Raw genomic sequence first — 26,007 nt, 5'->3', positions numbered from 1 at the left:
CAGCTGCCTGCAGCCAGAGCTTCCCCAGTGTGGGGCTGAGAGAGTGGAGTCTCTGATCAGAGGAGTGAATCTGCAGGCGGACGCTCAGCTCTTGCCTGGGCAGATGCTAGTGGCAAGTTCAGAGCATAGTGAGCCCTTTAAGGAGCCCTGCTGAGTGCTGGCCCCTTGCCAGGTAGCAATTGCCAGGCAACATTGGGGCCTCTGAATGGCTGAGTGAGTGGTTGGGAGCGTTGACTAATGACTCCGCATCAAAGAGGTGGTTGGATTTCTTAGAGCCGCCTTTTTTTTTTTTTTGGGTAAATTCCCTAAACTCCCACTGAGGAGTTCTCTCACTCCCTGTAAGAAGTATGTCAGTGTGTCAGCAGTCCTGGGCAACAGCCAGAGGAGGCAGCAGCCCATCTTCCTTTCTGTGTAAGGGCGCCACCTTCATTCACCCCACACTGTCGCCATCCAGCATGGCCTGTCCGTGGGGCAGCCTCTCATCCTAATTTCATATTTTTCTTCCTTTCTCTTCTTCCCTGTTGCCAAGAAGATTTAATGTTTCCTTAAAATAGGGGGCAAAAAAAACAAACAAAAAGACTCACACACAGTCACCCTGCCCGGTTTCCCCTCACTGACCTTCTTCAGTCCAGCTCTGCCTGTCCACAGGTCTTCCATGAACCTCCTCAATCTGTGCTTTCATTGTTAGCTCCTGGACTGGCGCTTTTCCACTGGCTGCCTCCACCCTCTTAGCTCTTACCCATCCTTTGACTTGACCCCACTGTCTAGTTTCTCCTCTCAGTCCCTCTTCTCAGCCACAGAAATCACATGAGCCCAGGCCTGGCTCAGCGGCACAACCCTGCTGTGAGTTCGATCCCCACTCCACCTGTGCCAGGTTCGGTCCTGGCACCACAGCTCGGGGTGTCATCTGCACAGCTCATAGCTGGATCCTCCCCACACAAGGGCAGGAAAGAACGAGGGACATGAAACACTGAGACTTCTGAGGAACCAGTTTTCCTCACCTCTCTTCCTCCGTGAACTATCCCCTCACTTCAAGGACTCTCTCTACCTCTCTCTCCCTTCCTCCCTCCCTACTCTGGCTCTCCCAACCCTTCAATACCGGTTCCCTTCCACAGCTGGCTGAGGCCCAATAGACTCTTTGGCACCCAGCTCACTCTCAGCTGCACTTTTCTCCCTCTAGCCTCTTGACTTCCATCTCTCCAAAATATCCAAACCGGAAACCTCTTTCCTCCCTTCTCCCCCTGTCCTTCTCATCCCAGAGTCCACCTGCTCATCAACCTGCTCCTCCCTCCACCATCCCACTCTTTCCCCTTCGCTCCATGTCTTTGCGTGAGCCATGATCAAACTGCAAGCTCCCAACTTTAGCCCTACACCTGTCTTTCTCCTCAGCCCCTGCCTGTCCCACAAACTCCTGCCAGGCTTCCCCTCACCCCCACCCCCCACTTTGAGCACCTCCTCTGACCATGAAGCCACATGGTCTGATCCACTCCCACATGTAGCCGTTCCGATTTCTGGCTTTTCTGGAGTGCAGGGGTTGGGGGGTGGGGGTGTCTGGTTCTGCTTCCCCATGTGGACACTTGGGTCTGGCTCAGCCATTTAAATTGAGTTTGCAACCCTTGACTACACCATCTCCTGCCATCTGTCACTCCACCACCATGTCTTGTCTAATGCTGTTGTGCGTTTGCATGTGTCCTCCGTGAGGTGGTGCTTCTCTGGGCAAGGGGCCTGAGGATGTAATTGGGTAAACTCGGGGCATGTGGGTGAAGGGACTTGGAGATCTGGGTACTGCCACAGTGCTGAGTGCCTCATTCTTCTGTTGTGAAGCCAGTGCTCACGGGGAAACTAGCTCAGGAACAGCCTCTGAGTTCCTAGTTCTCACGCCACCATCTGTCCATGCACAGCCCTGAGACTAGACAGGACCCTAGGCTGAGCATTTCCTAGAAAATTCCAGCTGGGGTTTGGAGACTCTCTGCGCCTTGCAGAGTGGTGTGTGCAGTAGAGGGGCCAGCAGGCATTCCCAGGGTGATTTCTCAGGGGGATTTCCCCCTCCCTCCCTGCACACTAAACAAGCAAATGTACCCTCTCACCCTGTTCCTGTTTCAGTATCACCGCTTGCTTGCAAGCAGCTCTGTTCCACCACCTTCTTGCAGACCAAAGTAGAGCATTTGACCAGAACAAAATGTCAGAGTTCACTTTCCTGCTTTAGCTTGCCACCCCCTGCTTCTGCCTCTGGGGTGTTCAGAGCTGGTACAGGGGTGGGAGTGGGGAGATAAGGCCTCACGAGTGCCAGATGCAACTCAGACAGGTGCCCATTAGCCATCTCCTGCCTCTGTGCCGTTGTATGGCTTATGTTTCTCATTGGACATGGCAGGTGTCCCTAGTCCCTAGGTGGAAGGGCAGTGTCGCTTCCGCTTAGCATGGCTAGAATAAGCTCCTCTTCTGTGATTCTTGGTGGGGATGCCCTGCTCTGCCCTCACAATGTGTTGCTGGCTACAGTGCTGGAAAAAGGAGGGTCAGCGCCACTGTCTCCTGGGGGCAATTGGCACATTCTGTGTAGCACCAGTCAGGATGGCAGAAGTGCCTTGGGTGGGCATTTCCCCCCCAATTCCTCAGCTGCCACATCTGCCGGAACAGCATCAATCCTAAAGAAAACCCCCCTGGGAACTACTGGGGAGCTGGAGGTCTCACAGAATGGTTTGCTGCTCTAGATAAGTGGGCAGAGAAGCCGGCCTTCGGGACACCCCTGGAAGAACACCTGAAGCGCAGTGGGCGTGAGATTGCGCTGCCCATTGAGGCTTGTGTCATGCTGCTGCTGGAGACGGGCATGAAGGAGGAGGTAAGCCCCAGGTCCTACGCAGCCATAGTTAGGGAAGGGGGTCCTCTGCCCAGAGCACGGCCTCTGTAACCCTGCCCAGTGTTCTCCCGCACTCTCAGACACTACCTGGTCTGTTGGTGTCTCACAAGACTAAATGTGGCCCGTCCCTGAATGGAGTTCGCCAGTCACTGCAGGACCCCACTCAAGCCCCATCAGTTTTGTGACATTTGTGAAACATGAGTTTTGTGGATCGGAGCTCCTCATGCCATGCAGAAGGAGCTTCATAGAGGTGAAAGGACAAGGTCGCATTCCCCAGTACTTTTTACATCCTTGATTTTACTGGACCCTGCAAAACTGCATGGAAAAGGAAAGGTCCCCAAAACTCCAGGGGTCTGTGCATGGGCTGAACCAGAATCTGAAACAAATTTTTTTAATGTTTATTTTTTTGGTTTTACTCCTTTTTCTTCATTTGGGTGTTTGGGTAGTTGTCTCTTTTTATTGCTCTGGGCTCTCTTAGCATTGATGGTGTTCAGGGGACTGTGCAGTGTTGGGTCAAACCCAGGCCTCCTGCAGACAAAGCATGTACTGAGTTCTTGAGCTCTCCCTAGCCTTGTCCTTTTTTCTTTTTTATAAAAAATAAACATTTGTGGCCAGAAAGAGTGTACAGTGGGTAGAGCACTTGTCTCTGTATGGTTGGCCAAGCTTCCATTTATGTCATTCCTTAAGCCCAACCAGGAGTGACCCGATCCCTGAGCCAGCAAAAAGCCCTGAATACAGCCTCGTGGCCCCAAAATAACAAAATTTCAAATAAACATTTTTTTATTGAAAGTCCAGAGATGGGGCCGGAGAGATAGCACAGCGGCATTTGCCTTGCAAGCAGCGAACCCAGGACCTAAGATGATTGGTTCGAATCCTAGCATCCCATATGGTCCCCTGTACCTGCAAGGAGCTATTTCTGAGCAAATAGCCAGGAGTAACCCTTGAGCATCACTGGGTGTGGCCCAAAAAAAAAAAAAAAAAAAAAAAAACAGGAAAAAAAAGTCCAGAGATATAGCTTGTCGGTATAAGATGTAGCATTTGCCTTGGCTTTGTGATGTCCTGGATCCAATTCCCAGTACTACCAAAATACAAATGAATAATAAATCTGAAGGACTTTTCATTAGGCTGGGGCTGGGCCCCCTGGTAGAGCATGTGGAGTCCTGCACATAGGGAGCCTGGGTTACTGCAGGGTTGGTCTCTTATGGAGAAAGGAGGGTGCATAGTTTACGAGGATGGTCTAACATGTACTCATCAACTGCACTCATCTGTAGGGGCCATTCTCAGATCCTGAGTCTAAGGCCAGCCAGGGAGTACAGGGGTCAGAGGTCTTCTCCTCACATGCTACTGACAGTTCATTTCATCCCCAGCAAGTGGGAACCACAGGCAGCTAGTTCCCTGAGCACAGAGCTAGGGTCAAGTCCTGAACACAACTGGTTGTGTCCTTTCCCCCACCCAAAAAAAGTGAGCCTGGCATTTGTTCCTGGGCACTGTTCCATCCCCTCAGTCCCCGTGTGACCTCATTTCTAGGTCAACCTCATGCCCCTTCCAGGTTGGGGACAGCTGGGGAAGGAAGGAGACACACCTGCTCTTGGAGTGCAGAGACCAGGGGGTCTACCTCAAGGCTGTGTGCACAGGACATCCCAGCCCCTGAGTGCTGGTACCCAAGGCCCCTGGTCTCATCCAGCCTCCCCTCCCTTGGACGGTCCACCTTTGTTTTTCTTGCCCCATGTTCAGCCAGTTATGGTGCCGAAAGGGACTTGTGGCCAGCTTGAACTACTTTTCTTGAGTTATTGGAGTGTGTGTGTGTGTATATATATAATATACATACATATATTATATAATTATATATTTCAATTGCTAAATTCTACTCATCTCCCTAGCTGTCAGATGCATGGGGATGTAACAAACTGTTTTCTGCATCACTAAGACGCCAAAGTGTTAATTGTGGAACTTCCCCATAGCCTGCAGCTGTGTGGGGGACCCATTGGACTGTCGCACTCTGTCCTCAGTGCTCAAGCAACAGAGAAAGCTCTGGAGAGGGTGAGGTGGGGATGGATGACCGCCTTTGAGGCGGCTGCCAACATGAGTGTGGTGCTGATGGCTTGGTATCATCTGCAGGGCCTTTTCCGAATCGGGGCCGGGGCCTCCAAGTTAAAGAAGCTGAAAGCCGCCCTGGACTGTTCCACATCTCACCTGGATGAGTTCTACTCCGACCCTCATGCTGTGGCAGGTGAGTGCCAGGGTGTGCTGGGCTGTTTAAGCTGGGGGTCAGGTCACATCACTGAATGTGGGGAGGGTGTCCCAAAATTTTTGTGTTAAAGTATGTGGTTTAGTACAGGTCAATGGTTGATTCATTTACCTCTTTTATCTACATGGGGTCATATAAAAATTTGTCACAGTGGAAGAAATTGGAAGACGCTTTGAATGAGTCTATCTCAGGCAGGCAGAATATCCAATTTATACTTATAGGTTTCCATGATTGAGCAAACTGAAGTCTTATTTTATTTTTATTTTTTTTTGCTTGTATTACCTTTGAATGCCATGTCTGGCTTGGGTTCAGGATTTTTTGGGAGGCTCTGTGCCCCATGAGATCACCCTGGTGGGGCTTGGGCACCATATGCAATGTCAGAGATAGAACTGGGGGTCAACCTTATGTAAGGCAAGCGCCCACCCTCCATGCTGTTTTACCTCTTTGACCTGTTCTTTCTTTTTTTGTTTGTTTTTTTTGTTTTTCGGGCCACACCCGTTTGATGCTCAGGTTACTCCTGGCTAAGCACATAGAAATTGCCCCTGGCTTGGGGGGACCATATGGGATGCCAGGGGATCGAACTGCGGTCCTTCCTTGGCTAGCGCTTGCAAGGCAGACACCTTACCTCTAGCGCCATCTCACCGGCCCTGACCTGTTCTTTCTTGATAGGTGTAAGTGACCTGTGGAGAAAAACCATGTGTACATTCATGCTGCTTCACACATTTTCTGTGTTCCCACTTCTTTTACTGATGTTGAAGTAAAGGGGAAGATGCTGCCACCTTCCCAATACCCCAAATATTTGAAGCTATATTTGTATACTTTCCTTTTGGGGTGGGCCCACACCCAACAGTGATCAGGGGTTTACTCCTGACTCTCTGTTCAGAAATTTCTGCTAGCAGACCCAGACCATATGGGATGCCAGGGATCAAAGACTGGTCAGCCAGCCACATGCAAGGCAGATGCTCTACTCACTGTGCTATCACTCCAGCCCCATGACCTTCTCCTATTCACACTCACATATTCACCATTTCAGGTGCTTTTAAAGTCTTACTTGCGTGAACTCCCTGAACCTCTGATGACCTTTCAGCTGTATGAAGAATGGACACAAGTAGCCAGGTCAGTTCAAGGAGCTCTTGAGTTCTAAAAGTTAGGGAAGTGATGGATGTATTATTGTGTTCTGTTTATTGATCATGATGCTCTCAGTGATCTGAAAGAATATTAAGGGTCTGTTTTATTGTTCATGAGTAATTATATTAACAGTTTTTAAATGAAATATTGTGCCCCTGATCTTCAGCTAGGGTCCAAACACTGAGTTTTAGAGTTGTTCAGTGTAGCAGAGTTACTTTGCATCTGATGGCTTAGATACACATGATTTATATGAACAAAGACAGAGTGGAACAGGCTAGAGAGAGAGAGGACCGTAGGTAGGACATTTGCCTTACATGTGACTGACCTGGGTCTGATCCCCAGCACCCATCTGGTTCCCCCATCTAGCCTCCTAGCCCTGCTAGGAGGGATACCTGAGTACAGAGCCAGGTCCCAAAAATCAAGAACCCACAGACCAACAACTCAGTCATACCCATGATCCATGATCAGTGGGTTCTCACAAACCCCTTTCACACTGACAGAAGTGCCAAGACCAAGGATAGTCACTGGGCTGTTCAGAGCTCACAGTTGAGCACATGAATGGCAAGTGCTGTTTGATGAAGCAGGAGGAGGACCCAGGCCTTGGAGCAGGGAGTGGCCAGCTGACCTGGCACTTGGCTCTCCCACAGGCTCTGCTCCTATCCTTTCTTCCTCCTTCCTCTATCTCTAAGAAGTTGGTTTAAGAAGTTGGCAGCCTTGTTTAAAAATAAAGTTCTAGGGGCTGGAGTGATGGTACAGTGGATAGGGCATTTGCCTTGCACACGGCCAATTTGGGTTCAATCTCTGGCATCCTATATGGTCCCCTGAATCTGCCAGGAGTGATTCTAAGCATAGAGCCAGAAGTAACCCCCGAGTGATTCCAGGTTGTGGCCAAAAAAAAAAAAAGTTCTTGATGCTTCTCTTTAGCCAGCAACCTGTCTCCTAGTCAATCTCTCCAGGCTCCCATCTCTGTTCTCTCAGTCGTGCTTGAAACCCCACCCTTACCACAGAGGGTACAGTCATCAGGTTCTGCCATGTTTGACCTCACCCTGCTCCCAAGCTGCCAACAGATGCCAGAGACAGACAGATAGACACTGCTTGCTCTCATGGCATCTCTTCCCTTTCCTTCAGTGAGGTGCACTTCCATCATTGTCCCTCCAGTCTGGCCTTCTCCCTTTCCCCTTGAGTTTCTCTCTGAGGCTGTGAACCAGTTGTCCCTGGCCTCACATGCTAGTGAGGACTGTAAGTCAGAGAAAGTTCTAGGCTGTGTTCACAACCTTACAAGCCAGCTCAGGGTCAGCCTACCACCACGGCCCATGTTTGTCAAGCCTGATTTTACAGAGCCTCTCACTGATGGGCCAACCCCACAGAACCCCTCTTTGTGAGGGATTGTGACACAGGTGGCCTGTTGTGTGGGCAGCTTTTAATGCTGACTTGCCTGCCAGTTCTGGTTAGGCCTTCTTGAGAATTGCCAGGTCGAAACAGGAAAGTTGAAACTGTAGAACAGGCTGGAGCAATAGCACAGAGTATAGGTAGGGTGTTTGCCTTGCATGTGGCCTACCCAGTTTTGAACTCCCGCATCCCATATGGTCCCTCCACGCCTGCCAGAAATAATTTTTGAGCACAGAGCCAGGAGTGATCCCTAAACACTACCAGGTGTGAACAATAACAACAAAAAAAAAAGGCAGAAGAAAAGAGCTTTAACCACTGCCTCACAGTAGAATCAGGTCTTATAGTTCACTTTGCTCTTTATGATTTGTGCTCATTTGCTTTTGAATAGGAAGTATTTTCCAGTGCTTCAAAATTCAGGTCCCAGGCTTGGAGCCCTAGTGAGCAGGATGAGGCCTCCAGATTGGGATGCCCAGAGTTGGGCCAGCTCCTCTTTACTGAACTATGCTTGATATAAGAGACTCAGGATCGGCCAGAGAGATAGAACATCAGTAGGGAGTTTGCCTTGCATGCAGCCAACCCACTACAGATGGTGGTTTGATTCCCAACATCCCTTATAATCCTCTAAACCTGCCAGGACAATTTCTGAGTGCAGAGCCAGAAGTGACCCCTGGTGTATACCAGGTGTGATTCATAAAAAAAAATAGAGAGAGAGAGAGAGAGAGAGAGAGAGAGATTCAGTATCCATGAGAGAGAGAGAGAGAGAGAGAGAGAGAGAGAGAGAGAGAGAGAGAGAGAGAGAGAGAGAGAGAGAGAGAGAGAGAGAGAGATTCAGTATCCATGGCACACCAACGAAAACATGGTTTTTAGGGAGAATCTACAGACACTTGTCTCCTGAGCAAACAAGCTTTGGGAACAGGTGGTTTTGCTGGCTGATGACCCGGGCATTTGCATTGCATCTTACATTCAAAAGTGAATCCACACACTTCCAATCTCATTCAGCAGGGATTGTCTTTGCAAGGTCAACTAACAGCTCAGCCAAAGCCTCCAGAGTTGTTGGTGCCCCAAACCTACCTTGTTCTTCCCACCCCTGACTACCCACCTCTCCCATGCTGTCTCTGTCCACAGAGAGAACGCGGTACTGCAGAGACAGTTCAGCAAATTGGGTGCGAGTAACATGTTCTTTTCTCAGTGTGCAGGATCAGGACAAAAAGCTGCAGGATTTATGGACAATATGTCAGAAGTTGCCTCAGCATAACTTTGTGAACTTTAGGTATGTACGATCGGCATCTTGAAAATTCTGTCCTGGGCACTGATGGCTGGAGTAGAGAAGAGAGTGGGTAAATCTCCGGCTAAGAAGTCTATGGATTCAATTGGCACATTTAAAAATCTCTGAGCATAGTAAGGGGCTGGAGCACAACAGGGAGGGCATTTGCTTTGCATGAAGCCAACAAGGGTTCAGTCCCCAGAATCCCATATAGTCCTCTGAGCAATGCCAGGAGTACACACACAAAACAAACAAAAAAGAACTGGGTTTGAAGTTGGAGCTAACTCCAAGCACCATAGTGCATCCTGGCATGTATAAGCCCCTGAATTCAAAGCTAGCACCGCATGGTCGAGGAATCATAAGATTCCCAGCACCGGGGCCGGGCGATGGCATTAGAGGTAAGGTGCCTACCTTTCCTTCGCTAGCCTTAGATGGACTACGGTTTGATACCCTGGCATCCCATATGGTCCCCCAAGCCAGGAGCGACTTCTGAACGCATAGCCAGGAGTAACCCCTGAGCGTCACCGGGTGTGACCCAAAAACCAAAAAAAAAAAAAAAAAAAAAGATTCCCAGCACCACTGGGCCTGAGTATTTGACCATCTAGCCCTTGCCAGATGTAAAAGGCAATAAGTGATCTGTTTATTTTGTATGAGATCTTTTATATTTGCTATATCTCCAAATAGAGCACAAGTCACCCTACAAATAAAATTTTCAATTTTCAGGATACAGGAGACTATATTATCGAAATAACTTTTCTGGGAAATTTAACTACAGAACACATTTCTGAAATTTCTCCTCTCTTTGACCTAAAATAGGATTTTGGAGAAGCATAGAGCAGCCCCAGGTGCTAAAGACATTTCAGAACCTAGAGAGATAACTCAGGCCTCAACACCTGAGGGGCCATGAGTTCCATCCCTTACCCCTGTTTCTTAAGCAGGGTGCTGAGGGTGGCCCCTATTTAAAAAAAAATCCCAAAGATGGGGGCCAGAGAGATAGCATGGAGGTAAGACATTTGCCTTGCATGCAGAAGGACTGTGATTCAAATCCTGGCATCCCGTTTGGTCCCTGGAGCCTACCAGGATCAATTTCTGAGCATAGAGCCAGGAGTAACACCTGAGTGCTGCCGGGTGTCCCCCCCCCCCCAAAAAAAAATCCCAAAGGTGAGTGAGGGATCTATCCTGTGTCCATCCTCCAGAGCCATTTAATTCTCTCCTGAGAAGTAGATAACCAGCATTTTCAGTTTCTTCAACAGTTCTGATTTGAGTTGGCAGACATTTGGTTTCTCTGGGGTGTGTGTGTGTGTTTGTATGATAATGAGCTGGAAGAACACCCCCACCCCCCATGGTCCTAGAAGAATTGTGGGCAGCACTGCACATTCCCTGCTGCTGTGTTCCAACTGCCCCAAAACCACTTCCTCAGAACAGGTCATAGTGCTGAGCATCACAGCTCTGGAAACCAGTTTCACATCAGCACAGCAGTTCCTAATACTACCTACAGCACTACTGTGTGACTCTAATATAATATATTTTACAATAAGAGGTACTATGAACATATATTATGATTATCTAGGATAATTATGATAGGTAGTGGGGTGCTTCCTAACATTTTGGTTTTGGGCCACACCCGGTGATGCTCAAGGGTTACTCCTGCCTATTCACTCAGAAATCATTCCTGGCTTAGGGGTCCATATGGGACGCTGGGAATCGAACCAAAGTTCGTCCGTGTCAGCCACGTGCAAGGCAGAAACCCTACCACTGCACTACCGCTCTGGCCCCTAACCTTTTGTTTTTTATGGTATACATAAGGAAACATGATATATCATCGTATCATCATAGTTACATGATGGAGCACTTTCCGATATAGTTTCCTTTTTCTTTTTGGTGAGCTCAAGGGACCATGTGGGATGCTTGGGATTGAACCCAACTGGACTATGGTGCAAGGCAAGCATCTTACCCGCTATTCTTTCTCTCCGGCCCCAAATCTAGCTTTAAGCAATAAATATATGTATATGTTGTTTGGTAAATTGATTGTTTGATTTGGGGACCTACTTCTAGATCTGTTCCCATCATGTTCAGGGGACCTTGTCAGGTTAGGAGTCAAACCACACACATACACATTTTTACTATGTACTAAAAATTTATTGAACCTTTGAATCAAACTATAACTTTTAAGAATAGAATAAATAGAACATGAAAAAATGAGGGACAGAGATAGTATAGCTGGGAAGGCACTTGCTTTGCACTCAGCTGACCTGAGTTCAATTCCCAGCATCCCATATGTTCCCTGGAGCCCACTGTGAGTAAGTCCTTAGAGCAGAGCCAGGAGTAACCCTTGAGCATCACTGGGTGTGACCCTAACTCACCCCCACCCAATAAGAAGAAACAGTTTTGAAATGTACAGCAAATAGAGAAGAAATCAAATCACAGAGGTTACATTTTTACATTTGAGTTATTTCTCTCTTTTAGATCTTAAACTAGTTTCAGTGTCATAGTTATTACAAGCAAAACCTTGTCAAATATGGGGCCAGAGAGATAGTATGGATGTAGGGTATTTGCCTTGCATGCAGAAGGACGGTGTTCAAATCCCGGCATCCCATGTGGTTCCCTGAGACTGCCAGGAGCGGTTTCTGAGCGTAGAGCCAGGAGTAACCCCTGAGCGCTGCTGGTTGTAAACCTCCCCCCCCCCCCCAAAAAAAAAAATCTTGTCAAATCTGGTGGTGCTGGAACCATGCAGTGCTGAAGATTGAACCGAGGTCAGCTGAGTGAGTGCCTTAAACCCCTGCTTTATCTTCCTTATCTTTAAGTCACTGAGTGGCCAACTACATTAGTTTTACAAGGATGACGAGGATGTACTATTTTGGCTCTAACGGCCTGAAATCTCACAGGACCTATTTATTTCTGGTGTAAAAACTCCCAAGGAGAGCAGCAGAGCAAATGTTTGAGTTATGACAACAGGACACAGCAGTTAGACACAGCAGGGACAGAGTATTTCAACAATTCAGATTATATGGCTCTAATTTGGGACTGACTGAATCCAAATACTTGGGAGTAAGTCCTTGGTACAGTAAATATTTTATTAATATTTAGAATATTAGTATATTCCTTATGTGCCAGGTTTGATGACAGTTGTAACAAATAAGCAAAAGTAGACTTATCAAAATAAATAGATTTCTCTAAATATAAGGGATAGGGTGATACATAAAGGGAAATATTTTAAAATTAATTTCCTTGTAAAATTCTTAAGGGTCAGAGTGATAGCACAGCAAAGAGGACAATTGCATGTGGCTGACCCAGGTTCCATTCCCCAGTATCCCATATGGTCCCTAGGAGTGATTTCTGAGCTCAGAGCCAGGAATAATCCCTGGTCACTATCATGTGTGGCCCAAAAATCAAATAAACAAACAAATAGATCTTGAGATAGATTTATCTAAATATAAGGTAATACATAAAAGGAAAATTTTTTAAGAATTTTTTGTTTTTATAAAATGTATAAACTACTTCCATTAGTGACTAGGTAACACTGCAGGTTTCAGGACCTAACCAAGCAAATGGGGTCTGAGACCAGGCAGGAAGGTGGCAACATCCCAGCAGCCTATCTGACAGCACTTCCCACCTTCTTCTCTTGTAGATATCTAATCAAGTTCTTGGCGAAGCTTGCTCAGACCAGCGATGTTAACAAGATGACCCCCAGCAATATTGCGATTGTGTTGGGCCCTAATTTGTTATGGGCCAAAAATGAAGGGTAAGGCAGCTTGTAATGTATCCCCCTCTCCCTAACTGCTTGATGAGACATAGAGAACAGTCCCATGGAGAACTGACCCATTCTTGCCAGCACTGCAGAGAGCACTGCTTTTCCAGGCAACCCTGCACTTCTTTTTTTTTTTTTTTTTTTTTTTTTTTGGTTTTTGGTTTTTGGGTCACACCCGGCGGTGCTCAGGGGTTACTCCTGGCTGTCTGCTCAGAAATAGCTCCTGGCAGGCACAGGGGACCATATAGGACACCGGGATTTGAACCAACCACCTTTGGTCCTGGATTGGCTGCTTGCAAGGCAAACGCCACTGTGCTATCTCTCCGGGCCCAAACCCTGCACTTCTAAGTGATGGAAAAGTAGCATTTCCCCCACCCACATGCCAATGGCCCTCGGCCTGTTTTAGGGAGATAGTTATTTCTCTCTCCCCCAGAGCAGGGTCATGGTGGGATTTTATGTTTGTTTTGTGTTGGTGTAGAAAGATTTTCTTGGGGCTGGTGAGGTGGTGCTAAAGGTAAGGTGTCTGTCTTGCAAGCGCTAGCGAAGGAAGGACCTCGGTTTGATCCCCCGGCATCCCATATGGTCCTCCTCAAGCCAGGGGCAATTTCTGAGCCCTTAGCCAGGAGTAACCCCTGAGCATCAAACGGGTGTGGCCCCAAAAACCAAAAAAAAAAAAGAAAGATTTTCTCTCAGGGCCAGAGAGACGATGAAGCGGTAGGGCATTTGCCTTAGATGCTGAAGGATAGTGGTTCAAAGCCCGGCATCCCATATGGTCCCCCGAGCCTGCCAGGAGCGATTTCTGAGCATAGAGCCAGGAGTAACACCTGAAAGTTGCCGGATATGACCCAAAAAAAGAAAAAAAAAAAGAAAGATTTTCTCCTCTCCAAGGAAATGTAGTGCCTCAAAGCTACTATCCTAATGCTGTGACTGACCCTCTGTTGCAGGACACTAGCTGAAATGGCAGCTGCCACATCTGTCCACGTTGTCGCGGTCATCGAACCCATCATCCAGCATGCTGACTGGTTCTTCCCTGGAGGTGACGACGGCCTTTTCTGTGTCTTAGCTGGTCCAGTCACACGCAGTCTCATAGATGAAAATGTGGAGGGAAGTGGGATGTGTGCCAGGGATCGAAACCAGGGCTTCACATTTCAGGCATACACTCTACCTCTGCGCCACATCCCTGGCCCTGAAATCCTCTCCTTCTGGAGGGGCCAAGGTGCTCCTGAGTGGTGCTCAGAGGGCCTGGAACCACTCCCAGCAATTCTCAACCCATCAGTTAATTTCTGGGGCCCAAAGATGCAGGCCCACATAGTCCCTTTAGTGCTAGGGACATCACAGACACCTTTGAGGTTGTACCTGATGGTGCTTAGGTGGGCCCATATCATGTGGAGGTGGACTCAGGCGCATGCATTTTCCCCAGCTCCAAAAGCAACTTCTTATTTATTTTTGGCAGGTAGGGAATTTGGGCCAGGCCTGATGTGCTCGCAGGCTACTCCCTACTCTGTGTTTTCTGTTTGTGTGAGGTGGTTAGGGAGTGACACTTCATGTGTTCATGTGGCATTGAGGGACCCTGAAAGCATCTGGAGCCCTGGGTTTGATCTCTATGCCGATGATGTGATGGTTTGGTTTTTTGTTTTTTGAGGGTTTTTTGTGTGTGTGTGCATACAAATATGCAGCACTTCCAGACCGCACCATGGGAAGGACAAAGCACCAAAAAGACAGGCCCAGGGCTGTGTGACTGTGAGTATGAGTACGAGCACTTCCCTCCCCTCTGTCCTGTGTCTTATATTTGCCTGTTTGTCTTCCTTCCCACAGAGGTAGAATTTAATGTGTCAGAAGCATTTGTGCCTCTTGCCACTCCCAATTCCAATCACTCTCCCCACACTGGAAATGAGGCTGACTCAGGTACCCTGGAGAGGAAGCGACCCGCCAGCATGGCAGTGATGGAAGGGGACTTGGTGAAGAAGGAGAGGTATGTGCAGTGTGGGTGGGGGGGGGGCCTTTCTGCCTTAGAAGATGCCCCTAGGAGAAGGGTCCTACTCTCGGTATGGGTTTGCAGTAGGAGAATGGCCCCTGTCGTTCCTTCCCTGGATGGTTAGTGTGCCCCCTCCCCCAATTTGGGGAGATTCAAGAAGTCTGTGCTAGTTTGTTCCAAACATGAGTCTAACCATAAAGTAAACATGTGGCTTTTTGGTTAAAATTGCTGTCGTGTGCATCAAGGTGCTCAGATACTCTGATGAGCCCCTACAGTGGAATAGCATCAGTACCCATTACAGGGTCCCCAAAATGGACTTGGTTATTGGGATAGGTGGAGACAGGCAAATTGTGGACAAATGTCCAGCAGTGAAAATGGGACATCCCACCCACCTCTATCAGTGGGCTATGTGATCCGATGTCTCCCCAGACCTATTCCAGTCAGCCATCGGCTCTTGATGGAAGGAAGCCAGTCTCTGCATTGGCCTCCATAAGGTCTTTCTAGAAGGGCACAGCAGGCCCAGCCACACTGAGAGCCTGAAATATCCCCATACTGCGCACCAGTATGGTGTGACCTTCCATGACTGGGAAGTCATGCTTGTGACCTTTCATGACTGGGAAGGCTATTCGATATTTTTTTCTGCTTTTCGGCATGCAGGATGCAATTCCACTGTAGTCATTGGAGTGACAGCAGGCAGAGCCCAGGATGTTGCAGGGGACAGTGAGTGCTTCTCCTGCTCCCCTAGCATCCTTTAACATATGCTCTCGTTTTTGTTACCTGGGCATAGAGGTGGAGGCTTGGTTTTGCTTTTTAACCCCCGGCAAAGGAACAGGGTTTCCTTTGCCTGTACCTGTGCAGAAGCTTCCTTCTCCTGTGTCCTGCACCACTCTGCTCACCCTTTGCCCTGCCTCTTGATGTCACATGTAGCCACAGACACTTTAACTTTAGCCTTTGTGAGTTTGCCATCACAGCAGCAGCAGAGTTACAGAATTGGGGGTGCACATGGCAAACATTTCCTCCACGGCTATTGCCTGGGCAGCTTTTCCCCTCAGCTGAGCCTACAAACACTAGTTCTGGGCACTGCCCAGCAGTTTCAGTTTAGAACTGAAAAGATTTCATTTTTGGGGCTTTGATTTTGGGGGCCATACCTGGCGGAGCTCAGGGCTTACTCCTGGCTCTATGGATTACTCCTGGCAGTGCTCAGGGGACCAGATAGAATGCCAGGGATCAAACCTGGGTCATCCGTGTGCAAAGAGAATGCCTTCCCCACTTGTCTTATCACTCTGGGCCCAGACTGAAAAGTTCTCGGCTTAAGCCATGGGCTTACCTGAAAAGGCGAGTCTCCCTTTACTCTTAGCACTGGCCCCTTGCCCAAAAGTGATGGGTTTATTCCTGTCTCGGGCTCCTTCTGCCTACACCTTGCAGGTGGGATATAACCCCCACATTGCCCAAAAGTGATGGGTTTATTCCTGTCTTGGGCTCCTTCTGCCTGCACCTTGCAGGTGGGACATAATCCCCGCATTACAGGGGAGGAAGTGTGTGGCCTCAGCTTCCCATTATTCCCCCCATCCCAAACATACAGATTGGGGCTGGAATGAGGGCCTCAGGTATGTACACACACACACACACACACACAACACACACCTCTCCGTCTCTGTCTCTCTGTCTGTCTATCTCTCTCCTCTTCTCTCTTCTCTCCTCTCCTCTCACAGGCCCTTGGTGGTTCCCAGGCCCCTGCTTACTCGGCCTCCCTGCATGCTGGCCAGTGCAGGTGCTGCGCCTTTGTGGAACCACCACTCGGAGACTGCAGGCTTCCAGCTTGGTAGTGGGCTCACAATGCTGTGTTGACTCTCTTCTCTCCGTGTAGCTTTGGTGTGAAGCTAATCGACTTCCAGGCCCACCGGCGGGGTGGCACCCTAACTAGAAAGCACATGTGCCCCGCTTTCCAGCCGCCACTCCCGCCCACGGATGGCCCCTCCTTGGCTGCAGCAGGCCCAGAGCCCCCTCCCCAGAGCTCTAGGGCCGAAGGCAGCGCAGGGGGTGGGGCGGTCCCCAACGCTGCAGGCATGCCGGAGCAGGGGTCGTGCCCAGGCGATGGCAGGTAAGAAGGTCCCCACACCCCCTCCACTGCTAGGGCGCACTGGCCTATGGCCGCCACATCCACAGGTACCAGGCTCGCTTGCTCTCCTGGCCAGCAAATGCAGGGCAGGACTGTGCTTCCTTTCCTGTCTTCAGAAGAAAGCAGCATTCACTTGCTTGCTCCATCAGATTGCTTTGGTGCTGAAACTGTCAGTGCCTGGCACTGGGTCAAACCTCTTCCCACCTGCCCAAGAGGGACCTAGTGTCCACATCCCACTTGCTTATTGTCATCCCAGATGCTACTGAGGAAGCTCTTGGATGGAGCAAGTCAGCTCCAGCAGCATTTTCCTAACATCACTCCGTGGTGTTCACGTATTCATTCGCTCCTCTCTTCTCCCATCCCGCCAGGTTTCCAGTGTGGGGTGACTAATACATGCAGCTCCTGTGTGGGGCATTTTCTGTGACTAACCATCCCCGGGTTCCCCAGTCCTGTGGGGGCAGTGCCATTAGGAAATGACACAGAGCAATGGCAGTGGCCTCCTTAGATCAGCCTCCAGCACTGGTTTTTTTTTGTTGTTGTTGTTGTTGTTTTTGTGTGTGTGTATGTGGTTTTTGGGTCACACCTGGCAGTGCTCAGGGGTTTTTCCTGGCTCCATGCTCAGAAATTGCTCCTGGCAGGCAAGGGGGACCATATGGGACGCCGGGATTTGAAACGATGACCTTCTGCATGAAAGATAAACGCCTTACCTCCATGCTATCTCTCCAACCCCAGCACTGGGTTTTGTAACCTAGTACATACTCAAGGCCAATGCCGTAACTCTGAGATTTTAATGATATTCTTATCTTTTTGTTTTGTTTTGTTTGGGGGCCACACCCTGTGATGCTCAGGGCTTACTCCTGGCTATGAGGTCAGAAATCACTCCTGGCTTAGGGGTCCATATGGGACACCGGGGATTGAACCAAGGTCCATCCTGGATCAGCTTCGTGAAAGGCAAATGCCCTACCACTGAGCTATCGCCCCAGCCCCAGATTCTTATCTTCTAAGCCCCATGCTTCACACAATACTTTCGAGCCTGAGAACTGAATGGACAGGTATTGGGTTCTGCCCACTGACCAAAGGCCACCTCATTGGGGTTTCCAGTTGCTCCAAACTGGAACCCTCTGCAGAGAAGGTGCTATCCATTACCCCTGTCACTTGCTCTGCTTTGGCCATCTCTAAAGCACTGAAATGGGCTTGTCAAGGGAAGTGGATTAATGGCCTAGTGGTGTTCTGGCTTTTTACTGACCTGAGCTGAATTTGCTTTAAGGAAGGAAATTTTCTTATCCCCGATCCTACAGGCACTGTGTGAAGTAGGGGGCTTACAAGATAAGAATCTCATTAAAATCTCAGCATTAGGTCACTGGCCTTGCATATGTGTGGCCCTAGGTTCGATCCCTTAGCACTGCCAAAAATAATGAAAACAAAATATCGTAATTGAAAAAAGGCATAAGCAAATTCATACACTTCATTCAGTTAATAACAAAAGCATTAAGATAAAATAGTCTTCACTTAGATAACAAGTAAAATATCAGAGTATCAGACCTTGATTCTCACTGAGGTTGTTAGAGATTATAGCTTTTTGTTTGGTTTTTGTTTTGGGCCATACCCATTGGAACTCTGTTTATTCCTGTCTCTGAGCTTAGAAATTCCGAGAAGCTCAGGGTTACCATATGGGATGCTGGGGATCGAACCCAGGTTGGCCTTGTGCAAGACAAATGTTCTGCTGGATGTACTATCTCTCTGGCCCCATCTATAGCTATTTTTTGTGCCCATTTCACTAACTGGCCTTCAGTCCTTGGTGCCCAGGACAGCATCAGAGATTCTGGGCTGGACTTGGGCACTCAAGGCACCTCTCAGAGCTTCTTTGTCACGTTAGAATCACTGATAATAACATAACCGTGTATTTTGTTGTTTGGAACAAACTGATTTATCCCCTTGCCCCCTTTTCAGAAAAACAGTCATGCAGCACCTGCCTGTCCATATCCCCCTTCGGCAAACAAACAAAATGGCCTCCCCTCCCCATATTTCCAGCCCCCTCTTTGTTCTCACATTGGGAAATCCTGGTTTAAAGATTTAGTACTAGTATTTTGCCCCATCTTTTGCTCAGTTTCCTATGAGGAGGATGTTCAGAATCATGTTACTTCCCAGTTCAAAAACTCTTCTACGTTCAAGTGCAGTTGAATCCGACTGGAATTTGTTGGTTGTTGTGAAATGTTGTGCTGTGTGAGGGGCTGTGTACAAAGGGAGATGCTAGTACCATAAACCCTACCCCACCCCACCCGCTGGGCCCATTCATGGCATCATTCACGGTTTGAACTGCTTGGAATTCCCGGCAGTCAGCTCCCAGCCTGCTGAGGTCAAGCTGGCCAGGATCCTTCATTTCATTGCATGCTTAGCTTTTCTGACTGGCACTGCCTGGCACCTAATCTGACTTCTCCCCCTCAGCCCTCCTAAACTCAAGGACACTGCACCGGTACCCATGCCTACATCTGTGCCTGCCCCAGGGAGAGGCAGCAGCCAGGTGGCCCCAGGCCCTAATGTAGCCCAGCCCACCGCCAGCTCTCACCAGCTCTCAGTTGGCACCGTGCACAATTCTGCTGGCCCCAGCCCTCATACTCTGCGCAGAGGTAGGTGGTCACCTTGACTCCATTCCTGGGGGTGGGGAGTGGGGGTGGCTGTAGGCATTACCTTGTTACCATAAGGATTCAGGCCAGGAGGCTTCACAGCAAAGGACAGATACTCAGATCCAGGACTGTGAGAAAATGGCCTTCAGGAAACCAGGCATTACAGAAACGTGGAAGAAATGCAGGTCAGGGCTAGAGAGAGAAGATAGGCGCTTAAGGCGTTTGCTGAGCACTCACCATCCCAGGTTCTGCATGGGGTTCTCCAAGAACCATCAGATGAGATCCCTGAACACAGAGCCAGAAGGATTCCCTGGGTACTTCCAGATGCTGTCTAGATCTTCCACTTTCTCCCTTCCACCACCATCACCATCAAAAAAATAGAAGAGGGCCGGAGAGATAGCACAGCGGCGTTTGCCTTGCAAGCAGCCGATCCAGGACCTAAGGTGGTTGGTTCAAATCCCGGTGTCCCATATGGTCCCCCGTGCCTGCCAGGGGCTACTTCTGAGCATAGAGCCAGGAGTAACCCCTGAGCGCGGCCGGGTGTAACCCAAAAAACAAACAAAAAAAAATAAAAGAAGTAATGATTGAATAATGAGATGGGGGGGCTGAACAGACTCAAAGAGGTTGATTTTTCTCCTCAGTAGATCTCAAATCTTGAAGTTGTTGGGGGGAGTATAGGGTCAGTGCTATTGAAAATGTTAAGAGGTTAGGCATTGGAGCCATAATACAGTGGGTGAGTGTTTGCCTTACATGCAGGTAGGCTGGGTTCTATCCTCAGCAATTCATATGTTCTCCTGAGCACCATCGCCAGGAGTGATCCCTAAGTGCAGAGCCTAGAGTAAGTCCTAAGCACAGCTGTGTACGTAAAGCCCCAAAACAAAACAAAAGGTAAACTTTAGAGGTCAGAGCCATAATGCAGCAGATGGTGCACTTGCCTTTCATGTGGCCACCCTGAATTCAATCCCCAGCTCCCCAAGATCATTAGGAGTGATCCCTGTGCAGAAAGAACCCGGAGTAAGCCCTGAGCAACACCAAGTATGGCCCAAAAGCAAACACAATTTTAAAAGTTTAATGATAATCTAGACTCTTTTTTTTTTTTGGTTTTTGGGCCACACCCGGCGGTGCTCAGGGGTTACTCCTGGCTGTCTGCTCAGAAATAGCTCCTGGCAGGCACGGGGGACCATATGGGACACCGGGATTCGAACCAACCACCTTTGGTCCTGGATCGGCTGCTTGCAAGGCAAACTCCGCTGTGCTATCTCTCCGGCCTGATAATCTAGACTCTTGTTAGCCTGAGGGAAGTGGGAGCAGCAGCTGAGCCCCCACCCCTTGTACTCAGGTACGCAAATCCGCTCCAGCTGAGCTCCTGCTATGGAAGGCTCAGTGTAAATCCTTGCATGTCACATGGATGAAGACAGGCCTGAGGGCCACGACAGAGACCTTGTAAGAAAGGCAGAGAGGGGGTCCTTTTAGACTTAAGACAGTTACAGAGACCAGGCAGAACCAGTTGCCCCATTATAATAATCCAGTATCCTACTGGCTTCTTTCGCTGGTGGGGACCCTGAACCATGAACCAGACACCCAGTTCCCATCTAGTACCTTCCCACCACACCACCCCATCCAGGACCCACCTGTACCCTGTGAGTCTCTGGGGGTCTCCCCTGGGAAAACTGACAGGAGGCCAGGAACACAATTTACTCACATCTCAGCAGGTTAGTTAGAAGGGGAGTGGGGGTTTAAAGAAAGCAGCCTCCCCTTGGTTCTTTTGTTTGCTTTGGGATCACACCCAGTGTCATTCATTGCTTACTCCTGGCTCTGTACTGAGGAATCACTTCTAGGATGTGGGGGATCCAACCTGGGTCGACTGCATGCAAGTTTTAGGGCTCCGAGTTCACTTGGTTCTTACTGGATTCTTAACCCTATTCTTTCCATTTGTACAGCTGTTAAGAAACCAGCTCCAGCGCCCCCCAAACCAGGAAACCCACCTCCAGGCCAGCCCAGCACCCAGAGCTCCCCAGGAGCATCCCCACACCCCCCCAGCCTGTCGCCCAAGCCCACCACCCGGAGCCCCTCGCCGCCTGTGCAGCCATCCAGCGGCGCCCCCCGGCGCCCTTCCAGCAGCCTCCCACCCCTGCAGGCGCCGAGCCACCCACCGCCGCAGCCACCCGCGCCCAGCAAGGCCAGTGACCCTGGACTGGAGCCGCCGCTGCACACGCCCCCACACACCCCCACGCCCCCCCAGCACCCCGCCCCTGGGCAAGCAGAACCCTGGGCTGCCTGCGGGGTTGGCAAGTAACCCCGAGACTGCTCCTCATGCTGGGACTCTACCAAGACCAAGACCGGTTCCCAAGCCTCGAAACCGGCCCAGTGTGCCCCCGCCTCCACACCCACCGGGCGCCCTCTTGGCCGGGGACAACAACTCCACTGCACCCACCTCCTCCAAAATCGTCACTGGTGAGCAATGTATCTCTCTCCTGTCTCCTTTCTCTCTCTTCTTTCCTCACTATTCTCTCCTCTTCTCTCTCTTCTTCTCTCTTCACCTCTCTCTCTTCCTCTCTCCTCTCTCTCCTCCTCCTCTCTTTCTCTCTCACACACGCACACACACACACACACACACACACACACACACACATTTAGGCCTATTGTTCTTATTCACAAAAATTAAAGGTGCGAAGGCCAGAGTGATAGTACAGTACATAGGGCGATTGCCTTGCACACAGGTGACCCAGGTTCGAGCCCTGGCATCCTATCCCCAAGCACTGCCATGAGTAATACCTGTGCACAGAGCCAGTATTAATCTTTAAACATTGTTGGGTGTGGCCACAAAAGAAAAAAAATGTAAACGATTAAAGGCGTAAGGGCCAGAGGGGTAGTACAGTGGGTAGAGCACTTGCCTTGCACACAGCTGACCCAGGTTCAACCTCCACCATACCACTGGGTCACCTGAACACCTCCAAGTGTGATTCCTGAGTGTGCAGTACCAGGATTAATCCCTGAGCATCTCCAGGTATGTGGCATTCTGACCTGGAAGTGCTCCACTGAAAAACTTACCTGCCCACTATTCAGATCCAGCTGTTGTGCCCCCAGTCTTCCTACTTGCCCAGCCTCAGGGTTGTTCCATGTCTAAGATCTGCTGTTGGCACAGATGGATTCTCTCCCTGGCCCTTGAACTTGGCCCCCTCCCTTCATTATCACTTTCCTTAGATGCGTTTAACTCCTTGGAGGCCCAGTTTGTCGCACAGGAGGTGCTTGGGTGTTGATCCCTCTCAGTGACTCCCTCCCAAGGGCATCTTTGGAGCTGTGAAAATCACTTTATAGAACTCCCATTTTATAGAAACTGGACAGCCCTGGGTGGGACCCCGAGCTGCTTTGATCCATCATCTAGTCCCTAGAATCCTGCTCTGGGGGGATTGTTTGGGTGTTTTGTTTTTTTTTTTTTTTTTTTTTTTTGGTTTTGGTTTTTGATCACACCCAGCAATGCTCAGGGGTTACTCCTAGCTCTATGCTAAGAAATCACTCCTGGCAGCATGCAAGGCAAATGCCTTACCTCCATGCTATCTCTCAGGCCTCTGGGTGTTTTTTTTTAAACAGCTGTTTATCCTGTTGTCCCTTTTATCCCTTTCCATGGGCTCTAATTTACTGTTCCATTTAAGGATGGGTGGGTAGGTTTTTTTTGTTTGTTTTTGAGTTTTTTATGTGCTTATTTAAAAAAAAAAGCCTGGAATCCTTTCCCCAATCGCCTAGTTTGAATTTCTCCAAGTGTTTCCAGCTCTGCAGAAGAAGCTGCTTGGGCCCTTCTGCCTGAGTAAACCCAGTGACTTGCCTGCCAAGGGGGAACTGATACTCACTTTTTTAACCTCCTCTCCACCCCACCCCACCCCAGAACCTGGGACCCCAGTTTCAAGTGTTTTCAATGACTAATGATTTTATTTTTCCTGATGCTATCTCAGCTGTGGTTTATCCACAGAACAGAGAAAGCCACATTGGTCTGTTTGTCTCTTTCTTTCCCCCAGATGCCCTGCCTAGTGCCCTCCCAGGTGGGGAAGGTGCCCAGGACTGAGGTCTGTAATGCCCCCTGCAGCTGCCCCTCAGCGCCAGGTGCGCCCGTGCTTGCTGTGTTTTGCATTTGTGCTTTGGACTTGGCGCTCAAGAGCAGCCTTGAAGGCCAGGCGGTCTGTCTGTCTGTCCATCCTGCAGTGCACACGCGTGCGCACGCGCACACACACACACACACACACATGCACAAACACATGGAGATTACATTTTTAGGAGAAGCACTTGCAGTCTGTCACAGGGCTCCTGGTGGAAGCAGAAAAGTCAGTAGAGCAAGGGACAGGTTTCAGGTACCCATATTAAATCATGATCCATCACTTTGTCAGGGTTGCAACCTTCCTGTTGTGGTCTGCTCTCCTTGGAGCCATTCACCTGTCATTGATTGGCCTCCCAGGGAGGACACTGCAGTCCACCACATAAGCTATCTGTGACCTTCTTCTTGAGCTTTCATTTAATTTTTTTCATTCTGGGAAATTTTATATCTAAGTGCAAGTTAACTGCATGGAGCTTCTTAATTTGTTGTTTGAATTTTTCAGGCCCAATCCTTCCCCCACCCCCCACCAACCCAAAAGATCCTGCACTAAATTTCTTGGCATCTAGCAAGCTTATATTTTGCTTTCTCCAACCAAAAGTGAGCTTTTCAGAATATAGCACTGTGAGGCTTAGGATCAGGCCTTCAGGCTTACATCAGCACATCAAGTCTATTATTACAGGTACAGCTGCCCACTTGCCTGATCTGTGCCTTAAGCTGTCAGTGGGCTCTTCACCAAGGCAGTAGGAGTAGGCTGAGAATCCAGAAGGGGGAAGAAAACCAGAGCCAAACCTTTACACTGAAGAGGAGGCCCTGGCTTACCCGCCCCTGGGTGTGGAATTATTCATGGCAGCAGAGCCTTTCAGCCCATTAGTACAGGGGATACCCCAAATCTTCTTTTTAGTTAAAACTCCAAACCAGAATTATATCTGTCCTTTTCAAACCATTCGTTCCATTGGGTAGATTTATTCTAGAAGTTTATTTCATTGATCCACTAGACACTGTAATAATCTGTGCCTGATAATTTATCAGCTAACTGACTTTTTTTTTGGTGATGGGAGGCTATTGTTGGCTAAATATTTTAAGGCAGTATGGGGTTTGCTACCTCAAGAAATTACACATTCTTCACAGCTTTGTGTACATTTTTGATTTCTTAAAAAAAAAAAATTCCCTGTACTGCCACAAAAAGTGAACAGAAGGCCCAGTACTTCGAAGTTATGAATCAGGTCAGAGAGATAGCACAGCAGGTAGGCTTTTACCTTGAATGCAGTTGCTTCCAGTTCAAGCCCTGGCATCCCATATGAATCCTGAGCCTTCCAGGAGTGATTTCTCCTTTTTCTGGGACATGCCCAGTGGCACTCAGGGGTTACTCCAGGCTCTATGCTCAGAAATCGTTCCTGGGTCAGGGGAATATGGAATGCCAGGGATTGAACCCAGTTTTATCCTGAGTCAACTGCATGCAAGGCAAACACCCTACTGCTGTGCTACTACTCCAGCCCCAACCAGGAGTGATTTCTGAGTGCAGAGTCAAGAAACCTTTGAACACTGCTGAGCAAAAACAAAAAGAGTTTTATGAACCAACTAGTATCTATTCCTCATGATGCTACCAGCAACATATCCTTAAAAAAAGCCTTTGGGTATTCTGCAAAGAAAATAATAATAATAGTAATAAAAATTTCTCAAATAGGCAGTCCTACTTGAAACATCAGACTTTCACTGGGGAAACTTTAGACAAGTTTTTATAGACTAGAGATTTGCTTTCATCTGAAAACATTACACCCCAGCTAAGAAACACACTCATCCAGGGATTGCTGCAACCAGGCTGGGGCTTAGCAGCACCAGCTGAGGAAAGGGTTTACATCCCTCCTGGATTGTTAACTCCAGACAGCTGTAGGATTTTGAGTTTCACAACTAAAGAGTATACAGCTTGCTGTTTTTAGAGTAATAGCTTTTCAACCAAGAATGTTCTAATTTAAACATTTTATTAAATAATTTAGATGTATGACCTGCCATATTCGGTAAGAACTGAAATTGGAATGTTTAATGGTAAGGAAAAGGCATCTGATTGGCCAAAGCATTTATTTTATTTATTTTGCTACTTGATGATCATAATTGTGCACTCCTAATGCCTGTTACTAACCCGTCACTCTAACCCTGCCTGCTTGCATCCTTACTAATAGTGCATGTCCGAAAGGAGGCTGACTTTCTTCGTCCTTCCTGCAGCCCCGTTACTCTGAGCACTAAGTGTGTTTGTCCACAACCACTTGACAGGGGGTCACGAGGCTGGCCTGGTTCCTTCTTTAGGTTCCTTCCTTCCTTTTATCTACCAAGCAGGCTTGAGGGTGGGAGCTGAGCCGGACAAGCCTGCAGTAGTGTTAGCTCTAGCGTAAAACAGGGCGAGGTCTGTAAAGTGGGAGTGTGTGTGTGAGAATTCTTGATAAATGGAATTACATTAAAGCAAGAAGAGCATCTTGGGGACTGGAGCAATAGCACAGCAGGAGGGTGTTTGCCTTGAATGTAGCTGACTCAGATTCGATTCCCGACATCCCCTATGGTCCTTCAAGCCTGCCAGTA

The 26,007-nt window shown here is 48.8% G+C and overlaps 1 protein-coding gene across 1 annotated transcript in view; it reads left to right on the top strand.

Moving 5' to 3' along the window:
- Nucleotides 1-26,007, top strand: part of ARHGAP17 (Rho GTPase activating protein 17) — a 41,004-nt gene that overhangs the window by 9,510 nt on the left and 5,487 nt on the right. Inside the window, 11 exon segments of the mRNA XM_049789262.1 lie at nt 2,709-2,836; nt 4,973-5,098; nt 6,136-6,218; nt 8,809-8,889; nt 12,512-12,625; nt 13,576-13,667; nt 14,447-14,603; nt 16,474-16,707; nt 19,171-19,352; nt 21,290-21,582; nt 21,584-21,803. Coding sequence (XP_049645219.1) covers nt 2,709-2,836; nt 4,973-5,098; nt 6,136-6,218; nt 8,809-8,889; nt 12,512-12,625; nt 13,576-13,667; nt 14,447-14,603; nt 16,474-16,707; nt 19,171-19,352; nt 21,290-21,582; nt 21,584-21,803 — 1,710 coding nt within the window.

The sequence above is a fragment of the Suncus etruscus genome, chromosome 15 (assembly GCF_024139225.1).
Source record: "Suncus etruscus isolate mSunEtr1 chromosome 15, mSunEtr1.pri.cur, whole genome shotgun sequence".
Lineage (NCBI taxonomy): Eukaryota > Metazoa > Chordata > Mammalia > Eulipotyphla > Soricidae > Suncus > Suncus etruscus.
Note: the sequence above shows the minus strand (reverse complement) of the source record. Positions and strands in the feature narration are given on the sequence as shown.